Source organism: Myxine glutinosa, chromosome 12, assembly GCF_964187855.1.
Source record: "Myxine glutinosa chromosome 12, kmMyxGlut1.1, whole genome shotgun sequence".
NCBI classification, from domain to species: domain Eukaryota; kingdom Metazoa; phylum Chordata; class Myxini; order Myxiniformes; family Myxinidae; genus Myxine; species Myxine glutinosa.
In genome coordinates this window covers 29250688-29270635 of record NC_136272.1, presented here as the reverse complement: position 1 = coordinate 29270635, position 19948 = coordinate 29250688, and the positions used below count along the sequence as shown (strand labels likewise).

Genomic DNA, 19948 nt, shown 5'->3' with positions numbered 1-19948 from the left:
TAAATGCTCGGCGTGAATGGCAGCGCAATAATTATTATTCTTACACTATTACGGGGACACGCGCAATGGGGTTCGTGTTTTCGTTTGGGGAGAAAAAATGTTTCCCACAAAAGCGGGGCGACTCCCCCACCCGCCCCCCTTTCCTCCTCGCTAAAAAGTGTCGCGGAGAGCACGCGCACGTGGGGGGCTTTGGGGGGCTCCAGGCGCACGTGGGGGGCTTGGGGGGCTCCACGCGCTCCGCAAGTGCCAGCGACGTGCGGGGCTGAAGTTTCACATTCACAGCAACAAGCGTCACACTATTCAGAGGATGAGCATGAACCGGAATGAATGGAAAGTTGCGAACTTCTACCCTGGAAGAGCATTCGTTGTGGGTTGAGAAAGCACAGCACACACATGGTTACAGCATCCGACATTTATATAAAACGTTCGCCTTCCAATGGCAATACAAACGTGCCTCAAAAGCGGGGGGGATGGGGGGCAGAAAGGGGGGGGGGGGTCTAAGGCACCCCCGCCCCCCCTCGAGCACAAAGTGAAGTTATTACAATTGAAGTCGTAATCGAGTGCCAGCAAAACAATCCGCGACTGTCATAAACGGTTCGGACAATTTAATACAACAAAATTGCACATCGAGTCACATCATCCGTTTATAAAGGATGAGCCGCCGTCGTGCGATTCCTCGATTAACTCTTTTAAAATGTCTCGCTGTCATGGCGCTTGCAAACACTTTGAAATACAAATTGGATTATGGTGTCACGACGTCACGTACGATGCGGACGGATGACAATATGCGGTTGTTTCGAGAAATTTACTGGGACGGCTCCGAACGCCGATTACGGGACCGGTCACACCACAGAGGGTTTGCTGTGTCAAAAGATGACCGGTCACACCACAGAGGCTTTGCTGTGTCAAAAGATGACCGGTCACACCACAGAGGCTTTGCTGTGTCAAAAGATGACCGGTCACACCACAGAGGCATTGCTGTGTCAAAAGATGACCAGTCACACCACAGAGGTTTTGCTGTGTCAAAAGATGACCGGTCACACCACAGAGGGTTTGCTGTGTCAAAAGATGACCCGTCACACCACAGAGGCATTGCTGTGTCAAAAGATGACCCGTCACACCACAGAGGCATTGCTGTGTCAAAAGATGACCCGTCACACCACAGAGGGTTTGCTGTCAAAAGATGACCAGTCACACCACAGAGGCTTTGCTGTGTCAAAAGATGACCCGTCACACCACAGAGGGTTTGCTGTGTCAAAAGATGACCGGTCACACCACAGAGGGTTTGCTGTGTCAAAAGATGTCTGCTGCACCACCACCAACTTAGAGTGGAAAGGCCACACCGAGTGGGATCTTTCATCCATCTGGTACCACGAGGGCTTCTAAATACCCCCAGTGCTGGTAGACGGGTACTCTGGGTACGGCACACACATCGCAGCCTTGGCCTGCACCTGAAAGACCAGGGTGGTCTTTTATAACTGTGTAGCTATTTGAACCCAGACCGGACGGCTCATAGGGCATGTACCTGGGTACAAATGTGACGGAGTTCAGGTTATTGCTACACATGGAGACCGAGGTCGTTTGCTGGAGGAAAGCTTGATCTCCTCGCTGCATGAACACAACCTCCACACCATCATCAATTCCAAAACGTTTCCATCTCCTTCAAGCTAAGCGCACCTGACCATACGGTGTTTGTTCAAACGAACTACTCTGTAGGGGAAGCGAGCACAGATTCATAATGTGGAGCGGCCAAAGGGAGCCGGGCACTTTTCTACTTCTTGTGGTTCAGTATCCTCACCGATTCCTCGCCATAGTAGTAGTAGCTGTGGCCCGAGGCCAGGGTGGTAACCGCTGTGATAAACCTAAGGGGGACAGGGTGGGACATTGAAAAGGCAAACTTGAAAAAAATTCCAGGAGACCACTGTCAAACCTATTTACAATCATATTTCAGATAAGGACAAAAGTAGATTGACTGTGGTCAGGATAAAGTTGAGGTCGCAGTAGATTATCATCAATGTACCACACTCGACAAAGAGCGGCAATTCTGCCGAAGCGGGGTCTTGTGTGGGTACCAATCCTCGACGGGTTGCCACTCCGACACGAGGTACTTAAAACTACGGGTGTATGAATGGAATTTGTTTATGGTGCCGGCGATAGCCCACCGACTCTTCAGGAAGGACACCATGGGTTCTTTAACGTCCGCCAACTAATGTGGGCAGATGGGATACCCGGTTTAACGTCCGTCTGAGGGACGGCGCACACACTGATGAACCACGCCCGTGAAACACCGGGATGAGACTTTATATGTTGGTCGAGATTCCAGGATAGGTGAGTGTGCGTACCCCAATGTCCTCCTGCCAAACAGACAATGAAGCGATTTAAAAAAATACCAATTGAAAAGGCAGTTCGTGTTTTGTGGCAGGAAAGGTGAGAAGGTAATAGAGCCAGGTACGGACAAACTGATATTTTATATCGACAGCACAACAGATTTTAAAACACTGGGGCATTTTGGAAACTTGATTCCTCCTCCTCGTCCCAGCACTCCTCCCATGCAGATTAAAACAGAACAGTGGAAATCGTCATTTTAGTCTTACGTTTCATACTCTTGTCCGATGGAAAGAAAAGCTTTTGTTTATCTTGCCAACAATCTTGGCATCAAACAAAACGAAAACACATAGCTTCACTATTGGAAGAACTGCAGAACTCCTCTCCTTCCCATACAATTTGTGAGCCTATTGAGCCACTCCCACCTCCTCCTCCTCCTCCTCTTCCTCCTCTATGGTAAAAATAACTAAAAAGAGAAAACGGGCTTCTTAAGCCAGAAACAAACGCATAACGGAGGCACTCTTCCAAATAGTCACTTTATCAGGAGTGGACGTTTAAAGTTTGTTCCCCCCTCCCACGTCCCATAAAACACCCAAACAAATCGTAAATATTTAATCCCAAAACAATGGGAAACCAATCTTTCCATGCATGTCAGCTTCTAAAAAATCATGCAACATCAAGCTGAAACATCACACTGGCACAAGGAAGAGAGCGCGTTGTTAGCATGGCGATCAAATCAGATTATGTTGGCGGTTCCAAATCAATTGCACGTCCTGTTCATACCCTGGAACAGTATGGCGCTTTGATTCTACCCACACATTTGACTGTTCGTTCGATATATGTTGCTTTTCGATGCCTAGAGTCCATAGTATCGGTGTCAAAGCCAGTGAAAAATCACAAATGAATAGTAGGATAATAATGTCGACAACGAGCCACGAGATTTGTTTGCAAAAGCTTCAGGATTTCAGTGCCTGAAGAATGGTGGAAGCATCAACTCCAAGTTGTAGCATCAGTGTAACTAAAAAAAATGGGGGCAATACCCCTGCCGCTCACCTGGTAGAATAAACAGCATACTGCACCGACTAAGGGTATTTTAAACCATTTCAATGGTTGCTAGAAGACAGGGCAGCATGTAGAATCATACTCACATAATCATAAGACTTTAACACTAGAACTACCAGCCTCACCCACCTACCCAATAGCTCAAAAATCTCTTTGTCCGTGAGCCCTGGCCGCCGTGACATGTTTACTGTATAGCTTCAATACAGTACACTGTCTGAAATCGAATGAATGAAAATTTGGGAAATTTTACATGCACTTCTTGCTTAGCAGATTCGGCACACAGAGATGAAATCTCATCGAAACATGTATTGATAATAACTTATCTCAAATTACAATTCATCAATGCTGAACCCATGTGTTCTAGGCAATACATTTCCTTAGCGGTCAAATTGACCGCAGTGGCGGTTTTAGGTAATCGCCTGTAACTCAAATGTGGTTGAGGTCAGGAGGTCAATATTTTGTATGAATATTCAACACCCAGAATCAAGACAAGTCAAGGAAAATCAAAACTGTGAACAAAAAAAATTACACTCATAGTCAGCTACCAAACATGTGCTTGCGGTCAAATTGACTGCTCCGGGGGTTCTAGTGTTAAACAAACAAACCAAAAAAAATACCTATTTTGGGGGGCAACCCCTCCCCTTCCCCAACACCACATACCTCCCAAGACCCCAATTTTTCTAATGCCTTGAAAAAACATTGGTGCATCATGGGTGGTGAAGGTTGTTTCATTGAAATTGCGTGTGTAGGTTGAGAAGAAACCAAACACCGATTTTGGGGGGCAACCCCCGTAAACCCCCAACGGGGCAGATTTTCTTAGTGAATATGAATGAATGAATGATCGTTTTAAGGCCATTTTCCTCGCTGGAGCGGGGGTTAGCCTTGCGGGCCCCATGACAATCATGGTTCCCTGTTTGAGGCAATGTTTTTATGGCCGGATGCCCTTCCTGACGCCAACCCTTGGTCACGCTCTTACGATGCGCAGGGATACGGTGTACCTATTCTAAACCGGGGTACACACCGGGATCATTCATCCCAGCAAGCTGGTACTCAAATTTGCCCACCTCGGAAGGATGACAGGCTGAGTCAACCCCCTGGCGTTAATTCAGCGATCGACCGGGATTCGAACCCAGGATCCTAGGTTCCGAAGCCGGCACCCTGACCACTAAGCCAAAGTCACCACCATCTTTCTTAGTGCCGTGAACAAACAAACTTCGGGTGGTAAAGGTTGTGGTCAAGTTTCATCGAAAGTGTGTGTAGTTTCAGAGGAAAAAGCAAATTCCTATGTTGGGGGGGGGGGGGGGCGGAGGGGGGTCAAACCTGGATCCACTTTGATCCCAGTAGACCCCCTTATACCCCGATTTTTAAAAGGCCGTGAACAAACTTTAGTCACAACATAACAAATATAATTTGTGCCAGATTTGGTCGCAATCCCATCGGCGGTTTCGGAGAAGAAATTTCAAGTGTTTACGGATGGACAGATGATGCGCCATCGCACAAGCTCCCCTGCATTGAGACACTGGTTTATTCTATATGTTGGTCAGTTAGTCAACACTATCAAAGTGACCTCAGCACCATCCCGACACACACCACTGTGTGTGTTACGGAATGAGGTGTTTTACTGAGGCCGGAAGTGCAAATCTTCAGGTGGTAAAGGTTGTGCAAATCCCACGCCTCCTCCCCCCAAGCTCTCTCCCTTCCACACATCTCCCTGCTCTCAAATGTTGTGTTTGTGTGCTTCCCCTTCTCTCCCCATCTTGTCTTCCGCTCCCTCTTTTTATATATTTTGTTTGTCTGGTTGATTTGTTTGTGAAGTAAATATTAGCTCTTTCACGAGCCTCGATTCAGTATACAAAAAAAAAAAAAAAAATCCTGCCACCAACCTCTGAGAGAGGATCCAGTGAGTTGGCACTCATTTTGCCGACCTCGGAAGGATGACAGGCTGAATCAACCCCACCTGGTGTTAATTCAACAGCTGACTGGTGTTCAAACTCAAGACCCTAGGATCCCAAGCCTTCCACCCTAACCGTTAAGCCAGCACCAGGTTTAAGGTGGTTGGAGGCAGTTATAAGAAATGCTTCAATGTTTGAAGAGCCCTTAATCAAAGTTTTAATTATATATGATCTAGGTGGGCATGCACCCCCTCCCCACTCCCCGTCATATATCATCACCCTGTTGTCATAATTTCAGTTCCCCCAAATCATCAAGTGTGACAATTTGCCCCAACCAGGTATATGACATAATATATGAACGTTCCCTAAAGGGTGTTGAAAGAAACATAACTGGCAAAGCCAAATGGCATTACATTCTACCTTTCAGAAGCGTAATTGTGGTTATAAAATGTACCCAATATGTAGGATAAATATGTGAGGCACATACTTACATACGGAGAGACAACCGCTGTAAACATAGGAACCAAACATCTACGCCGTAAAAAAAATCGTTTGTTTAATCACGAATTTGCCAGTTCTAAAAGCCTCTTTGTGAGTTTGAAGAAGAGGAAGAAGCGCTAATGTATAGTTTATTCACACAGCAGCTTGAACAGAAACATTTATTATTCTACGACAGTAGAAACCCTTTAGGACACAGAACAAGCATACAAAATCCTATATACAGTAGTGATATTTTGTGAAGCAATAGAAAAATATATAAAATTACACAGAATGACCCACAAACAACAACAATCACAGCCACGATAACAATCGAGTGTTATAAAAGATCCTTAATTACCTTCGCAAAAGCGGAAGGTTATGTTTTGATCGCTGTGTATTTATTTGTATGTCTGTGTGTGTGTATGTTAATCGCATAACTCAAAAAGTATTCAACCGAATTGCATGAAATTTGGTGGGATGATTGGTTATTATACGGGACACATTTGATTAGATTTTGGGAAACAGATTTGCTCAAATTCTGACTATTTTTAACTCGATCGTATTTCACTCAAAGTTATGAGCGACTGAAGAAGAAGATGTCCATCCAGGACGTCATCACTATAACGCGATCTCCCGCGATCATTTCAACCTCAAAAAAAATTATATTTGCAGATTTGTCAAGAGATGAGGCATATTAACAAACGAATGAAACAGATTTGCTCAAATTCTGACTATTTTTAACTCGATCGTATTTCACTCAAAGTTATGAGCGACTGAAGAAGAGGATGTCCATCCAAGACGTCATCACTATAACGCGATCTCCCGCAATCATTTCAACCTCAAATGAAATTCAAATTGCAGATTTGTCAATCGGGGAGGCATATTAACAGACGAATGAAACAGATTTGCTCAAATTCTGATTTTTAAAAATCGATCGCATTTCACATAAAGTTTCACATCGCATACACTCCCATGCCAAGTACAGAACAGTAGCTGCGGCGAAGGTATGCGCTCTACCGAGTGCCCGGATTCTAGTTTCACGTGTTTTACTTCATGTGTTTCACACTGAATGAAAAACGTGAAGGTAGAGCATGCAGATTGTGATACCTGACAGGTTCAACGATATGTCAAATGATATGTATGTCAAATGTCAAAATCAAATATATGTCAAAATCAAAATGGCGGTGTATGGAGTCAGCCGTCGCACCGCCATAATGACATCACATCACCCCTGTCATGTGACCAGATCCTAAGCTCTGATTGGTGTACGTTTGAGTGGACATACATATACATGCATGCATACATACGGACAGACAAACACTGTTCCAGACGGCTTTGCCCTTTGGGCTACGCCGTAAAAAATAATATAACACAAACAATTCAGTCAACTCTGTTATGTATAATTACCTTTCCATTGATTTACTTTACTGAGAAACCTTAGCAGTCTTGACAGTTAGCGACCAATGCTGTTAAAGGAAAATCAAAGCAAAAAATACGAGGGATAATTTCCTTTCCGTCCATCTTACTTCACCGAGAAAACTTCATTCTTTTGGAAACGAATGAATTCTCCAATAAACGGAACCTCAGACTCCTTACTAATCCATCCGTGACAAGTTGGAGGTGACGAAAAACGAGTTGGTACGATTACAAATCGAAAGCGGGTTTTAATTTAAATTTTACTTATTTGACGTGATCGGAAGTTAAGTGATACTGCGTGTAGAATCCTGGAGGGTTGTGAACGTAGCCTTCGGTGAAGGAAAGCTCTTGACGTCATACAGACTTGCATATTGTTTTCATAGCCCAAATAATTGGGGGTATTAGGAGAACAAATGAACGAAAATATGGAAAAACTGGAGACCAGCGTTATACCTTCCATATTGGCTCGAGATCGCGACAAGTCTAATCAGTGCTTGCGAGGTAGGGGAGGGGGATGTGGAATTGGAGTTGGGAGAGGAATGCACGCACTTGTAGTTGTGAGGGATGCATTATTTTAGAGTTGGGAGAGGGAGGAGGGATGCAGAATTGGAATTGGGAGAGGGTGGATGGATGCAGAATTGGAATTGGGAGAGGGTGGATGGATGCAGAATTGGAATTGGGAGAGGGGGGAGGGATGCAGAATTGGAATTGGGAGAGGGTGGATGGATGCAGAATTTGAATTGGGAGAGGGTGGATGGATGCAGAATTGGAATTGGGAGAGGGGGGAGGGATGCAGAATTGGAATTGGGAGAGGGTGGATGGATGCAGAATTGGAATTAGGAGAGGGTGGATGGATGCAGAATTTGAATTGGGAGAGGGTGGATGGATGCAGAATTTGAATTGGGAGAGGGGGGAGGGATGCAGAATTGGGATTGGGAGAGGGGGGAGGGATGCAGAATTGGGATTGGGAGAGGGGGGAGGGATGCAGAATTGGGATTGGGAGAGGGGGGAGGGATGCAGAATTGGGATTGGGAGAGGGGGGAGGGATGCAGAATTGGGAGAGGGGGGAGGGATGCAGAATTGGGAGAGGGGGGAGGGATGCAGAATTGGGAGAGGGGGGAGGGATGCAGAATTGGGATTGGGAGAGGGGGGAGGGATGCAGAATTGGGATTGGGAGAGGGGGGAGGGATGCAGAATTGGGATTGGGAGAGGGGGGAGGGATGCAGAATTGGGAGAGGGGGGAGGGATGCAGAATTGGGATTGGGAGAGGGAGGAGTGATGCAGAATTGGAATTTGAGTTGGAGAGGGAGGAGGGATGCAGAATTGGAATTGGAGGTGGGAGAGGGGGGAGGGATGCAGAATTGGAGTTGGGAGAGTGGGGAGGGATGCAGAATTGGAGTTGGGAGGGATGCAGAATTGGGAGAGGGGGGAGGGATGCAGAATTGGAGTTGGGAGAGTGGGGAGGGATGCAGAATTGGGAAAGGGGGGAGGGATGCAGAATTGGAATTGGGAGAGGGGGGAGGGATGCAGAATTGGAATTTGAGTTGGAGAGGGAGGGATGCAGAATTGGAATTGGGAGAGGAGGGAGGAATGCAGAATTGGAATTTGAGTTGGAGAGGGGGGAGGGATGCAGAATTGGAATTGGGAGAGGGGGGAGGGATGCAGAATTGGAGTTGGGAGAGTGGGGAGGGATGCAGAATTGGGAAAGGGGGGAGGGATGCAGAATTGGAATTGGAGGTGGGAGACAGGGGAGGGATGCAGAATTGAAATTGGGAGAGGGAGCAAGGATGCAGAATTGGAATTGGGAGAGGGAGTAAGGATGCAGAATTGGAATTGGAGTTGGGAGAGTGGGGAGGGATGCAGAATTGGGAAAGGGGGGAGGGATGCAGAATTGGAATTGGAGGTGGGAGACAGGGGAGGGATGCAGAATTGAAATTGGGAGAGGGAGCAAGGATGCAGAATTGGAATTGGGAGAGGGAGTAAGGATGCAGAATTGGAATTGGAGTTGGGAGAGTGGGGAGGGATGCAGAATTGGAGTTGGGAGGGATGCAGAATTGGGAGAGGGGGGAGGGATGCAGAATTGGAGTTGGGAGAGTGGGGAGGGATGCAGAATTGGGAAAGGGGGGAGGGATGCAGAATTGGGATTGGGAGAGGGGGGAGGGATGCAGAATTGGAATTTGAGTTGGAGAGGGAGGGATGCAGAATTGGAATTGGGAGAGGAGGGAGGAATGCAGAATTGGAATTGGGAGAGGGGGGAGGGATGCAGAATTGGGAGAGGGGGGAGGGATGCAGAATTGGGAGAGGGGGGAGGGATGCAGAATTGGGAGAGGGGGGAGGGATGCAGAATTGGGATTGGGAGAGGGGGGAGGGATGCAGAATTGGGATTGGGAGAGGGGGGAGGGATGCAGAATTGGGAGAGGGGGGAGGGATGCAGAATTGGGAGAGGGGGGAGGGATGCAGAATTGGGATTGGGAGAGGGAGGAGTGATGCAGAATTGGAATTTGAGTTGGAGAGGGAGGAGGGATGCAGAATTGGAATTGGAGGTGGGAGAGGGGGGAGGGATGCAGAATTGGAGTTGGGAGAGTGGGGAGGGATGCAGAATTGGAGTTGGGAGGGATGCAGAATTGGGAGAGGGGGGAGGGATGCAGAATTGGAGTTGGGAGAGTGGGGAGGGATGCAGAATTGGGAAAGGGGGGAGGGATGCAGAATTGGAATTGGGAGAGGGGGGAGGGATGCAGAATTGGAATTTGAGTTGGAGAGGGAGGGATGCAGAATTGGAATTGGGAGAGGAGGGAGGAATGCAGAATTGGAATTTGAGTTGGAGAGGGGGGAGGGATGCAGAATTGGAATTGGGAGAGGGGGGAGGGATGCAGAATTGGAATTGGAGTTGGAGAGGGGGGAGGGATGCAGAATTGGAATTGGGAGAGGGGGGAGGGATGCAGAATTGGAATTGGAGGTGGGAGACAGGGGAGGGATGCAGAATTGAAATTGGGAGAGGGAGCAAGGATGCAGAATTGGAATTGGGAGAGGGAGTAAGGATGCAGAATTGGAATTGGAGTTGGGAGAGTGGGGAGGGATGCAGAATGAGATGGGAGAGGGGGGAGGGATGCGGACTTGAAAAAGAAAGGGGTTGAGGACTTTGTCACATATGTTACGTGGAATTTCCACAGGTCCCTCCCATTATGCTGTATAGCGCCACCTTTGGTGTTAGTCGGTTTTACAAATAATATTCCCTTATCCTATATGTTGTGATCAATAAAATTTCCTTCAAAAACTACAGAGTGCATTTCCAAGACTGTGCCGCAGCACAATGCCCAACTTTCAGAAGGGTACTCCCACCAGTACTTACAATTGTCCAGGACAATTACATGTTTTAATATCATGCCTCGAGTTCAATGCACTTGCTCCGATTTTCCTTCAACTATCTGTGTGAGTAGAAACAGAAGCTTTCAAATTGTTACATCAACCATGTGGTGGTTGCCTGCGAGTTACATTTTGTCAGTAAATAGGCAGCCATGCAGGTGGGACTTAAATGTCAAAACAGATAACCGAGCCACCATATTATCCGTTTCATCACCAATTCTACACTGTACTGGGGACATCCAGCCATTTGAAGTGGCAGTACAAACAGCGGGCCTTTTGCACAGGCTCGTTGACCAAAAGTGTGCTTCTGTTTCACGATGTTTGTGCTTGGTAGCCTGCCTCAATTTCTGCACAAGGCCGACATAATATTCCCTTGTGATTATCGTTTTGTGAGGAATATAGTTAGTCATTCAACAAGATTCCTTTGGCAGGCCAGAAATACTGACGCAACTGAGCAATGGGTGCAAAATTTGTTGGACGGTGGCAATCCCGCACGCTTCCATTGCATGGATTAAATTTTGGTTTCAGGATCCCAATGATGAAGACACGTTTTATTAACAGTTACCAGGCAAATGATTAGGTCAGCTGGATCTCCTGTAAAGGGTTTGAGAAGCTGCAACAAGATATCAGTCATTGCTGTCGATCTTGAGTGCTGAGGTTTCAGAGGACCAATATTGCCAATAGCTTGAACGTGTTGAAGTGTTTGTGAATGAGGGAATTTCTCAGGGTAACGTTTTCACGTTCTACAGAAAATTTTACAGCCTTAACGGAGTGAATAGTGCCTCCGATTAATGTCTCAACATGGTCAACAGTTTGTGGATCGGTTGCATCTACCGGCCATCCTGACATATTGTAATATACGATTGACTCGGGTCCACTCAGCTGTGCATTTGGATACTGTAGAATATGTGGGGAAGGCTACCACGCATCGGTTGTTTTCTTTGGAGTATATAAATTTGACACTTTTATGCTGAATTACAAACTTCTGGATTATATTCTTAAACAACAGACAATACAAGATTAGTGAAACAGTTAGAATACAAAAAGTGCCAATGAATACCCCGTCTCTGTAACCTTTTAAACACCCTGCGTAGTTTGTACGGTGACCCACGTGGTGGAGCACAGTGGCGTAATGCACAACCTGCCGATGGAAGGAAGAATAGCTCAGTCAGTTGTGTGACTCACCATAACAGAGGAAATAGTGAACTTTCAGTGAAGTTAAACACAGGCGCAGCAATAGAGACAGCGACCAGGAAAAGCTGAACTGCTGTGTTCACCTGCAGGTTAGGAAATTGCGGCAATAAGCTGCTCAGTCGAAACGTCAAAATGCTAAAATAGTTTTATTCCTTGCTGGGCACACAACTCAACGTCTTCTCAACTTACCTTACTTTCTAAGGTGGGTTTCAACTGAGCAGTGGCATAGCAAGGGTTAAAAAACAGCGCTGCTCTTCGCTGGAAGAAAGGAAGCAGACAAACAATACCACAAAAATAAAAATAAAACAAGTGAAAGAAGTTTTTTTTTTTTTTGGTATACTGAATTGAAACTCGTGAAAGAGCTAACATTTACTTTACAAACAAATCAACCAGACAAACAAAATATATAAAAAGAGGGAGCGGAAGACAAGATGGGGAGAGAAGGGGAAGCACACAAACACAACATTTGAGAGCAGGGAGATGTGTGGGAGGGAGAGGGCTTGGGGGGGGGGCATGGGGGGGGGCATGGGGGGGGGGTGGGAGAAGTATAAAACTCAAGGACACCAAGGACTTCCAGGACAGAAGTTGGTATTTCAAAAAAGTGGAATTGGGGTGAAATTAGCGGGGGTAGAAAAGATCAAGGTTTTGGATGGGGGAAGATAAGAGATGGTGGTGAACAGCTGTTTTAAAGACCTGGAGGGTGGAGTGGGATTGAAGAGAGTGAGGGAGTTTGTTCCAGAGGTGGGAGAAAAGAGGAATGAAGGAGTGAAGGTGAGCAGAGAGTCTTGATTTTGGCAGTTTAACCATAAGAGGGTTGCAGGCAGATCTTGTGGGACCTGTAGGAATATTTGCAGAACAGAGCCCAGAGAGAGCTGGGGGGGCAAGGCCAGAGAGGAGTCGGTAGAAGACGGAAAGACCACCAACCTACCTGCGGTGAGTGAGTGAGAGGCCCTTGGAGTTAGCTTCATCGCGGGAGATTCCAATGATTCTGAATGCTTTGGTTTCAACAGCGTGAAGACGAGCTAGGTGTGAGGCAGGAGCACCAGCCCAGAGGGGAGAGCAGTATTCCATTGAGCTGCAGATGAAAGCCTTGTTATGTGGTGAGGAGCTCAGGTGTGCCAAGGAAGGACTTCGCACGACAGAGGATGCCCAGTCGGCGACTGGCTTTGGAGGCCAGATTTGAAATGTGAGTTTTCCCAGGAAAGATCATGGCAGATAGTGAGACCCAAAAGCTTGAGTGACAGAACTTCTTGGAGAGGATTATTCAGAAAGTGGATGGGAGGGTTGTCCAGTCAGTCTTTTCAGAGAGACATCGTAAGAGTGTGAGATTTGTCAGGATTGAAAGACATGTTCCACTGGTTTGACCAGTCTGTGATTTTGTCCAGGTCTGCAGAGTGAGGAGGCTGCAGACTGCTGATCTGAGGGATGAAGAATGGAGCGACAGAGAGTAGAGTCATCAGCAAAGAGATAGAGAGGATTTTCAAGAGAGTCAGAGAGATCATTGATGAAGACCAGAAAAAGCACAGGGCCCAGAACACTGCCTTGGGGAACTCCAGCCTGAACAGGAAGAGGGGATGAGAGAAACCCATTCAGGGCCACATGTTGACTACGACTAGAGAGGAAGTCCGCCAGCCATGCGTGGAGATTTGTGTAGCTCTCTACAAGCGTGAGTCTCTACAAGTGTGAGTCGCACGCCTGCGACAGAACATGGCAGGCGTTCGTGTCGACATTCCTAATCCACAGAGCAAGGCCGCACCAAAACCACATATACGCCATTGATGAGTGAAGCAACTTTAACCATGTTGCTTGTTATCAAGGGATGCAAAATAGGATTTAAAAAAACAAAAAAAAACAAGAGGGAGATTTGTTTTGCAATACATGTCCCCTAATGGTCCTGATAAATGTTCTTGTTCCAAGCACTCGGCAATTGCTACAGAATAAGCTTCAGTTTCTGTAACTTATCATAAAGAAGCCATGTACCAAGTTTCAGTTCAATATGTTTGGGGATAAGGGGAAAAAGTCTGGAAAACTGACCCCTGGATAATATGTGATATTTTCTAAGTCCAGAGAGAACACAACTCCATGAAACTAGAGAGGTTCCAGGGAACCTGAACTCGACTGGTCTTTATCAATATGGTTAAAATATGCAAAATAGAACCACAAACTATATAGTTTATATGTGCTAAAAATATATGACAAAAATTGATTTTCAATATGGCCGCCCTGCCACGCCCATTTTTGGGCATACAACGCCCAAATGCAATCCCAAACTAGTTTATGTCTTAAAGATGCTGCATAACAAGTTTCATCAAATTTAATCAATATTTGTGACTTTTAGAGCATAGACGTCCAATTGTTTACAGACGACAGACAGACAGACCCACGACAAAAACTCAGCTGGACTCATAATATAATAACTCATAATATAATAATAATAATAACTCATAATAAAGCCATGTACCAACTTTCAGTTGAATAGATTAAATGGTATGGGAAAAAAGTCTGGAAAACCACAGGTAGGGTGGACAGACAGATGGAGAGCAAAGCTTATAGTCCCCTCCGGTGAAATCGGTAGGTGATCAATAAGAAAGCGACTCACAGGTCTCGCAAGAGTCCGGTATCGGACGTGGAAAACTGCTGCAATTAGAATAACGTCTCTTGCAATTATGAGGGTTGTCAAGGCAACTGGGAGGGTGGGAGGGGATGTCAGGGAGAGAGAGAAGAGAGGATGATAACAATGTGAAGGGAAAACACAAAAAGGGGAATGTTTACAAAAATCCATCAACAATCACAACAATATTTTAAAAAAGTTACCGTTTATTACATACTCAAATGGCGCCAACAAAAAGCTGGGAAACTATACACAAAGAATTAAGTTAAGCACCCCCCCCGTTTTTTTACAACCTCGCACATTACAAGTTTGTTGTCGTCAAAACAGTGTAATATACCCATGATATTGCTATATTTTCTGGAGAAGTGATATTATGGTCACATAATAACATAACAATCATGCCGTTTTCAATATTTTATTCAGAATAATTTAAGGTGAAATTTTTTGGGAATTTTAGGCATATTTTCACCTCAATTTAAGTATGGAGCTATAGGTCCATCACGGACAGTGTGGATGACGTTTATGTTTTCTAACGTACAGTCATTGTTCTGAGAAGACCTCTAGCGATCTTTGCGTCAATAACGTGTGTAGGACCCACGTGATCGGATCACTGACTCAACCAATCACTTTTTTTCACTTTGATCACTCAATTTCATCAATGGATAATTGCTAATGTCATACCAATCATTATTTGATCTCACATACCTTAGAATATATGCCAATGTATACATATACACAAAGAATATATATTAGGGGGTGCTTACCTTAATTCGTTGTGTAGGGGTGCTTAACTTAATTCTTTGTGTATAGATAAAATATAAAATTCACCGTGGATAGAGCAACTCAATGGGGGATGCAGCCAAACCTGATCCGAACCTGGAATAAGACTGGCACAGGTGAGAGAAATGTACAAGATGCTGATGAGAATTTTATCAGCCAGAGGATCCAGAATGCTTCCCATCGCAGACTTCTGGCTTGCCCACGTGCGGGCGACAATGCCATCCAACTGGAATGAATGGTGGAAAAGCATTACAGGGTGCAGGCATAGGGGGGAGGTGGAAGTGGGTGAACCCTACTCAGACGCTCTCACCATTGCACCACCGAGTCTGGTTTTTGTGGGATTAGTAAATACAAAAATAAATAAATATATACGCCAGGTACTCACAAGGTCTGTTGCTCCAGCCAAGATGAACATCCCCAGCGCAGCTTCAAATTCTTCGTATGTGATCAGGTAGCCAATTACAGGGGCCATGGCAATACGTGTGACGCACAGCACGTTCGGTATGGTCCATGGGTTCTCATACTGCCAGGCACCATGACACATTCAAGGTGCGGTGGTGTGAGTTTGAGGCGCATGGGAGATAACAGGTGAGTTCTACCGAAACACTTAAAAACTCGGGAGTGTGGAATAATGCAAATGCTCACCAACAGACATAATTTGTGACATCATATGGAGATGGGAAAATAAACTAAGTTATCTGCATTCAAATCTGTCACACCCAATCAGAGAATGGTACAAAAGTTTATGTAATATAAATCCTCTTTATCCCAAAAATCAATCAAGGCCGGCAGGATAGCTTAGAAGGATGTGCCCTCGCCTATGAGCAGTTATAGTCTAGGTTTGAATCTCGGCCCAGCTATAAACTGTCACCCTGGTGTTTCACATGCAGGGTGAGGCATAGACGTGCACGCGGTCCCTCGGATGGACGTTGAGCCGGAGGACTCGTCTGCCAGGAATGTTCCATGGGAGACGTTAAAGATCCCTCGGTTCAAGTCTTCCGTGAAGAGCAGACGAGTTATCACCGGCACCCTGAAAATGTTTTTCCAAATTCCTACCAACACTGCAGGTGACAAGTGGTCTGGTCTTCTTGGATAACCCTTGACCGCACCAGTTTACATCACTCGCTACCTCAGTGTCGACAGGTTGTTGTTTAAACAGCAGCTGCGCATGTTTGAAGGCTCTCTTCACACGTCATGTGCGTAACACTTTTCAAATCCCAATCAAGATGTGCCCACACGTGAATTCTAAGCCATAACAGTTTGTCGAACAAAAGATTTGCGAAAATTCTGCTGGAATAGATCATTGTTCGTCTGCATTTCTCGACTTGTGAACACAGATTCATCTGCAGGTGACAATTAATTTACAGTTAAGAGACTCAAGGTGGAGTGGTTCTTCTTCTTCTTGTTCTTTCCGATGTAGCACATGGCTGCGAGTAGCATCATTAGCTAAGAGCATCGCTGTGCCAGTAATGCAGTGCCCCCTGTAGGATAGAGCAGGAATTTGTTATTTGTTTAGGGTGCCCGCGATAGGTCACCTACTCTTGACTAAGGACACCATGGGATGTTTAACTTCCAATGGGACACCAGGCGTAAGGTCCATCCGAGGGACACGTTGACAAAATACCCTGCCTGTGAAACACCGGGATGACCGTTTATAGCTGGGTCGGGACTAAAACCCAGGCTGGAGAGCTGAGTCAGAGGCGAGTGTGTGTACCTCTCGGCCATCGTGCCAGCCAGAGGCGGACTGGTTCCGGCTGGATTATTACTCCCACCAGGGAGTAATGCATTCGATCGTGTCCGTCCGTGTGTGTGTGTGTGTGTGTGTGTGTGTGTGTGTGTGTGTGTGTGTGTGTGTGTGTGTGTGTGTGTGTGTGTGTGTGTGTGTGTGTGTGTGTGTGTTTGTGAACAAGATATCTGGAAAAGTTCTGAACAGATTTGGATGAAAGTTGGTGGGATGATTGCCCTTGGGATAAGGAAGAATTGATTAGTTTTTGGTGAAGCTCAGGATATTATTCTGGATCCAGGAATTTTTTTGGGGAATTTTTTTGGTTTGTGAACAAGATATCTGGAAAAGTTCTGAACGGATTTGGATGAAAGTTGGTGGGATGATTGCCCTTGGGATAAGGAAGAATTGATTAGTTTTTGGTGAAACTCAGGATATTATTCCGGATCCAGGAATTATTTTTGGGAATTTTTTTTCTATTTTACTGCATTAAAGCTTTTATTCTTATTCTTAAATGATGTTTTATTCTTAAATGATGTTTTATTCTTAAATGATGTTTTTCTCCTCTAATTCCGAGATATATCAAAATAAATTCTCTGACAGTTAGGGCCTACTTTATTTTTCATTTATTGTTTTGGGGAGAGGGGATGTTAAACAAAACGTATTATTCCAACTTGACCCACAGTGGGAGTATGCGCTCTACTAAGTGCCGTTCTAGTTTTCTTTATCGCTATTTTAAAACATGATTATCGATTATTAGCTCGTCCCCTGCGCAGCAGAAGACGCGGTTTTGCAATCACTTCTGTGTGTCTGTCCGGGCTGTAATTTTTTTTTTTTTTTTTACCGTTTGAGCTAATGTCATCAAATATTCAAACATTTATTATGATAATACGGAGGAGGCAACTTGATAATTTTGTCAAAAGGTCAAAGGTCAGCGTCATAAAATCATCAATTTTCATCCGACTGACCTGAAATTTAAATTTACCATTTGAGTTTTGTCATCAAATTTTCAACAAAGCTTTATTATAACATGGAGAAGGCAAATTAATGATATGGGCAAAAGGTGAAAGGTCAGCATCACATAAAAACGTCAATTTTCATCTGATTGACCTGAAATTTGAAGAATTTGTATATTGGGTCACATATTTGGTTCACCAATCAAAAGCTAGAAGCCGATTGTTTTTTTTTTTTAAGATCTAAAGGTCAAGGCTGCTTAAAATCATCAAAAAAGAAGATGTCTGAATACAAACGTGAAACGGACGAGGATGGGCTTTGCCTTTTCAGATGCTTTCGAGTTATTGATTGCAACAGAAAATACAACAAAAGGGACTCTTGCAAAGCTTACAATGTCCACCCTGCCTTGTTGCTGCCCCTCCGTGTCGGTCCTTCTTGTCTCCTCCACACCAGCAAGTGATGCCTCCTCGGATTCCCTGCTGATCGGCCGCGTTCGTGCGGTTTCAGCATCTAATTGCACAAGCACGTACCAACGGAACATCAGCAGACATATTTCAGGCAGAAACCCTCAGATTTGAATAAAACCAGCCAAAGCACGTAGCCCTTTCTGAGTAGGTGTTGGTCTTACGACGAAGCAGTGCTCCAAACTAAAGTCCTTACCAAGTCCCCGAGTCCCGCAGCGCAAAGATCGCCGCAGAAGGCGAGTCCCTTTGTAAATGAACCCGAACTGGTGCCGTTCCACTACAGACCGTCCACAAACACCGCCTGCAACCCCACTGGGTCTTTGGGTCCACAAACATTTCCTGGAACCCCAGGCTGACGGCTGCGCGGCCTCAAGACGAGTCTCAAGCCCTCTTCCGTGCCACGGCACGTTGTGTGGTGAATGACCGAGAACACGACCGTGGGGGCCCACATGTAGCAGGCGAGCCGTGCGGCCAAGGTGGCCCCAATGACGAGCCATGAGCATGCCTTTTGATCGGAGTCACGAACGCCTCTACATGTCGAGGGAATCCCGTGACCTGCGAACAACCCAACAGATCTTGTTGGTCTTTGATTCACACGATCCAAGACCGAAGGCCGCTGCACCATAAGCCTCTTGTGGGCGCGGCCATTTTAAATATAAAAGGTTTCGTTTTACTTTTATCATCCATATATTTTTTGCTCACCTAAAATAAACCTTAGCATACTGGTATAATTTTAAATTGATGATATTTTATAATAACATTATATTGTGTTGAAGGAGAAGGAAATATGCTTGAAGAGCGGAGAACGATATTCCGCTGTGTAACCCAGCGTCATAACACCGTCATGGTAGCTAAGCATTGGTCAATAAATAAATTTTGAACCCAGAGGAAACAAAAGACCCTCAAGACCCAAAAGCCACGTACCAACGGAACCGAAGACACCGAAGACCCAAAACACCCCAAAGACCCAAAATACCCTTAAAGACCCAGAGGATCCAAAAGACCCTGAAGACCCAAATGGCCCTGAAGATCCCAAAACACCATGAAGACCCAAAAGACACCAAAATGGTCAAAGATGCCCATCTCTCTGAAACGACGTGTACCGTAGCGAGCGAGGCGCGCGGAGCGCGACGAGTCATGCTAGTATTAGTAAGACTAAACTAGTACAATAATAATAGACAAGTTAGTTTCACCAGTGGTGGGGAAGATGTTATAGACGTTAATTAGGATTTGGATCATTGATTAGGATGGGGAATTAAATATGTATGAATAAATATGGATAAATTAAATAATATGGATAAATTAAATAATTTAATATGAATAAATAATTTAATTTAATATGGATAAATTAAATAATATGGATAAATTAAATAATTTAATATGAATAAATAATTTAATTTAATATGGATAAATTAAATAATATGATGGGACGAATAAATAAAAGCAGTCATCGACCAAAAGGTATAGCTCATTATCAAGCTGAGCGTGCATTTCACATGATACATTTCACATGATACATTTCACATGATACATTTCACATGCTAAAATGAAGAACTAGAACGGCATTCAGTAGAGAGCATACATAGCTCCGCCTGGTTGGCCATATCACTCAATGGTGAAGAATCACTTAAAAATTCTGCTAGCTGTATCCGGATCCGGATCTTCACCAAAGTTGAATCGATTC

The 19948-nt window shown here is 45.1% G+C and overlaps 1 protein-coding gene across 2 annotated transcripts; it reads right to left on the bottom strand.

The window, feature by feature from the left end:
- Positions 1-397: 397 nt before the first annotated feature.
- On the bottom strand, positions 398-18968 carry CRLS1 (cardiolipin synthase 1). 2 transcript variants are annotated; one of them, XR_013621079.1, is made up of 9 exons: positions 18461-18922; positions 18192-18310; positions 15509-15646; positions 15220-15349; positions 14332-14417; positions 11922-11990; positions 11724-11815; positions 1175-1862; positions 398-1017 (listed from the first exon to the last, which is right to left on the bottom strand). XR_013621079.1 is itself a non-coding variant. In XM_068132868.2 (8 exons), exons 1-8 carry the CDS (start codon positions 18765-18767, stop codon positions 1772-1774), a joined length of 1032 nt encoding a protein of 343 aa, XP_067988969.2. In that variant the 5' UTR covers positions 18768-18968; the 3' UTR covers positions 398-1771. The 2 variants fall into 2 exon arrangements, 1 of the variants encoding a protein (XP_067988969.2); XM_068132868.2 differs by having other exon boundaries at positions 398-1862; positions 18461-18968.
- Positions 18969-19948: the final 980 nt, after the last annotated feature.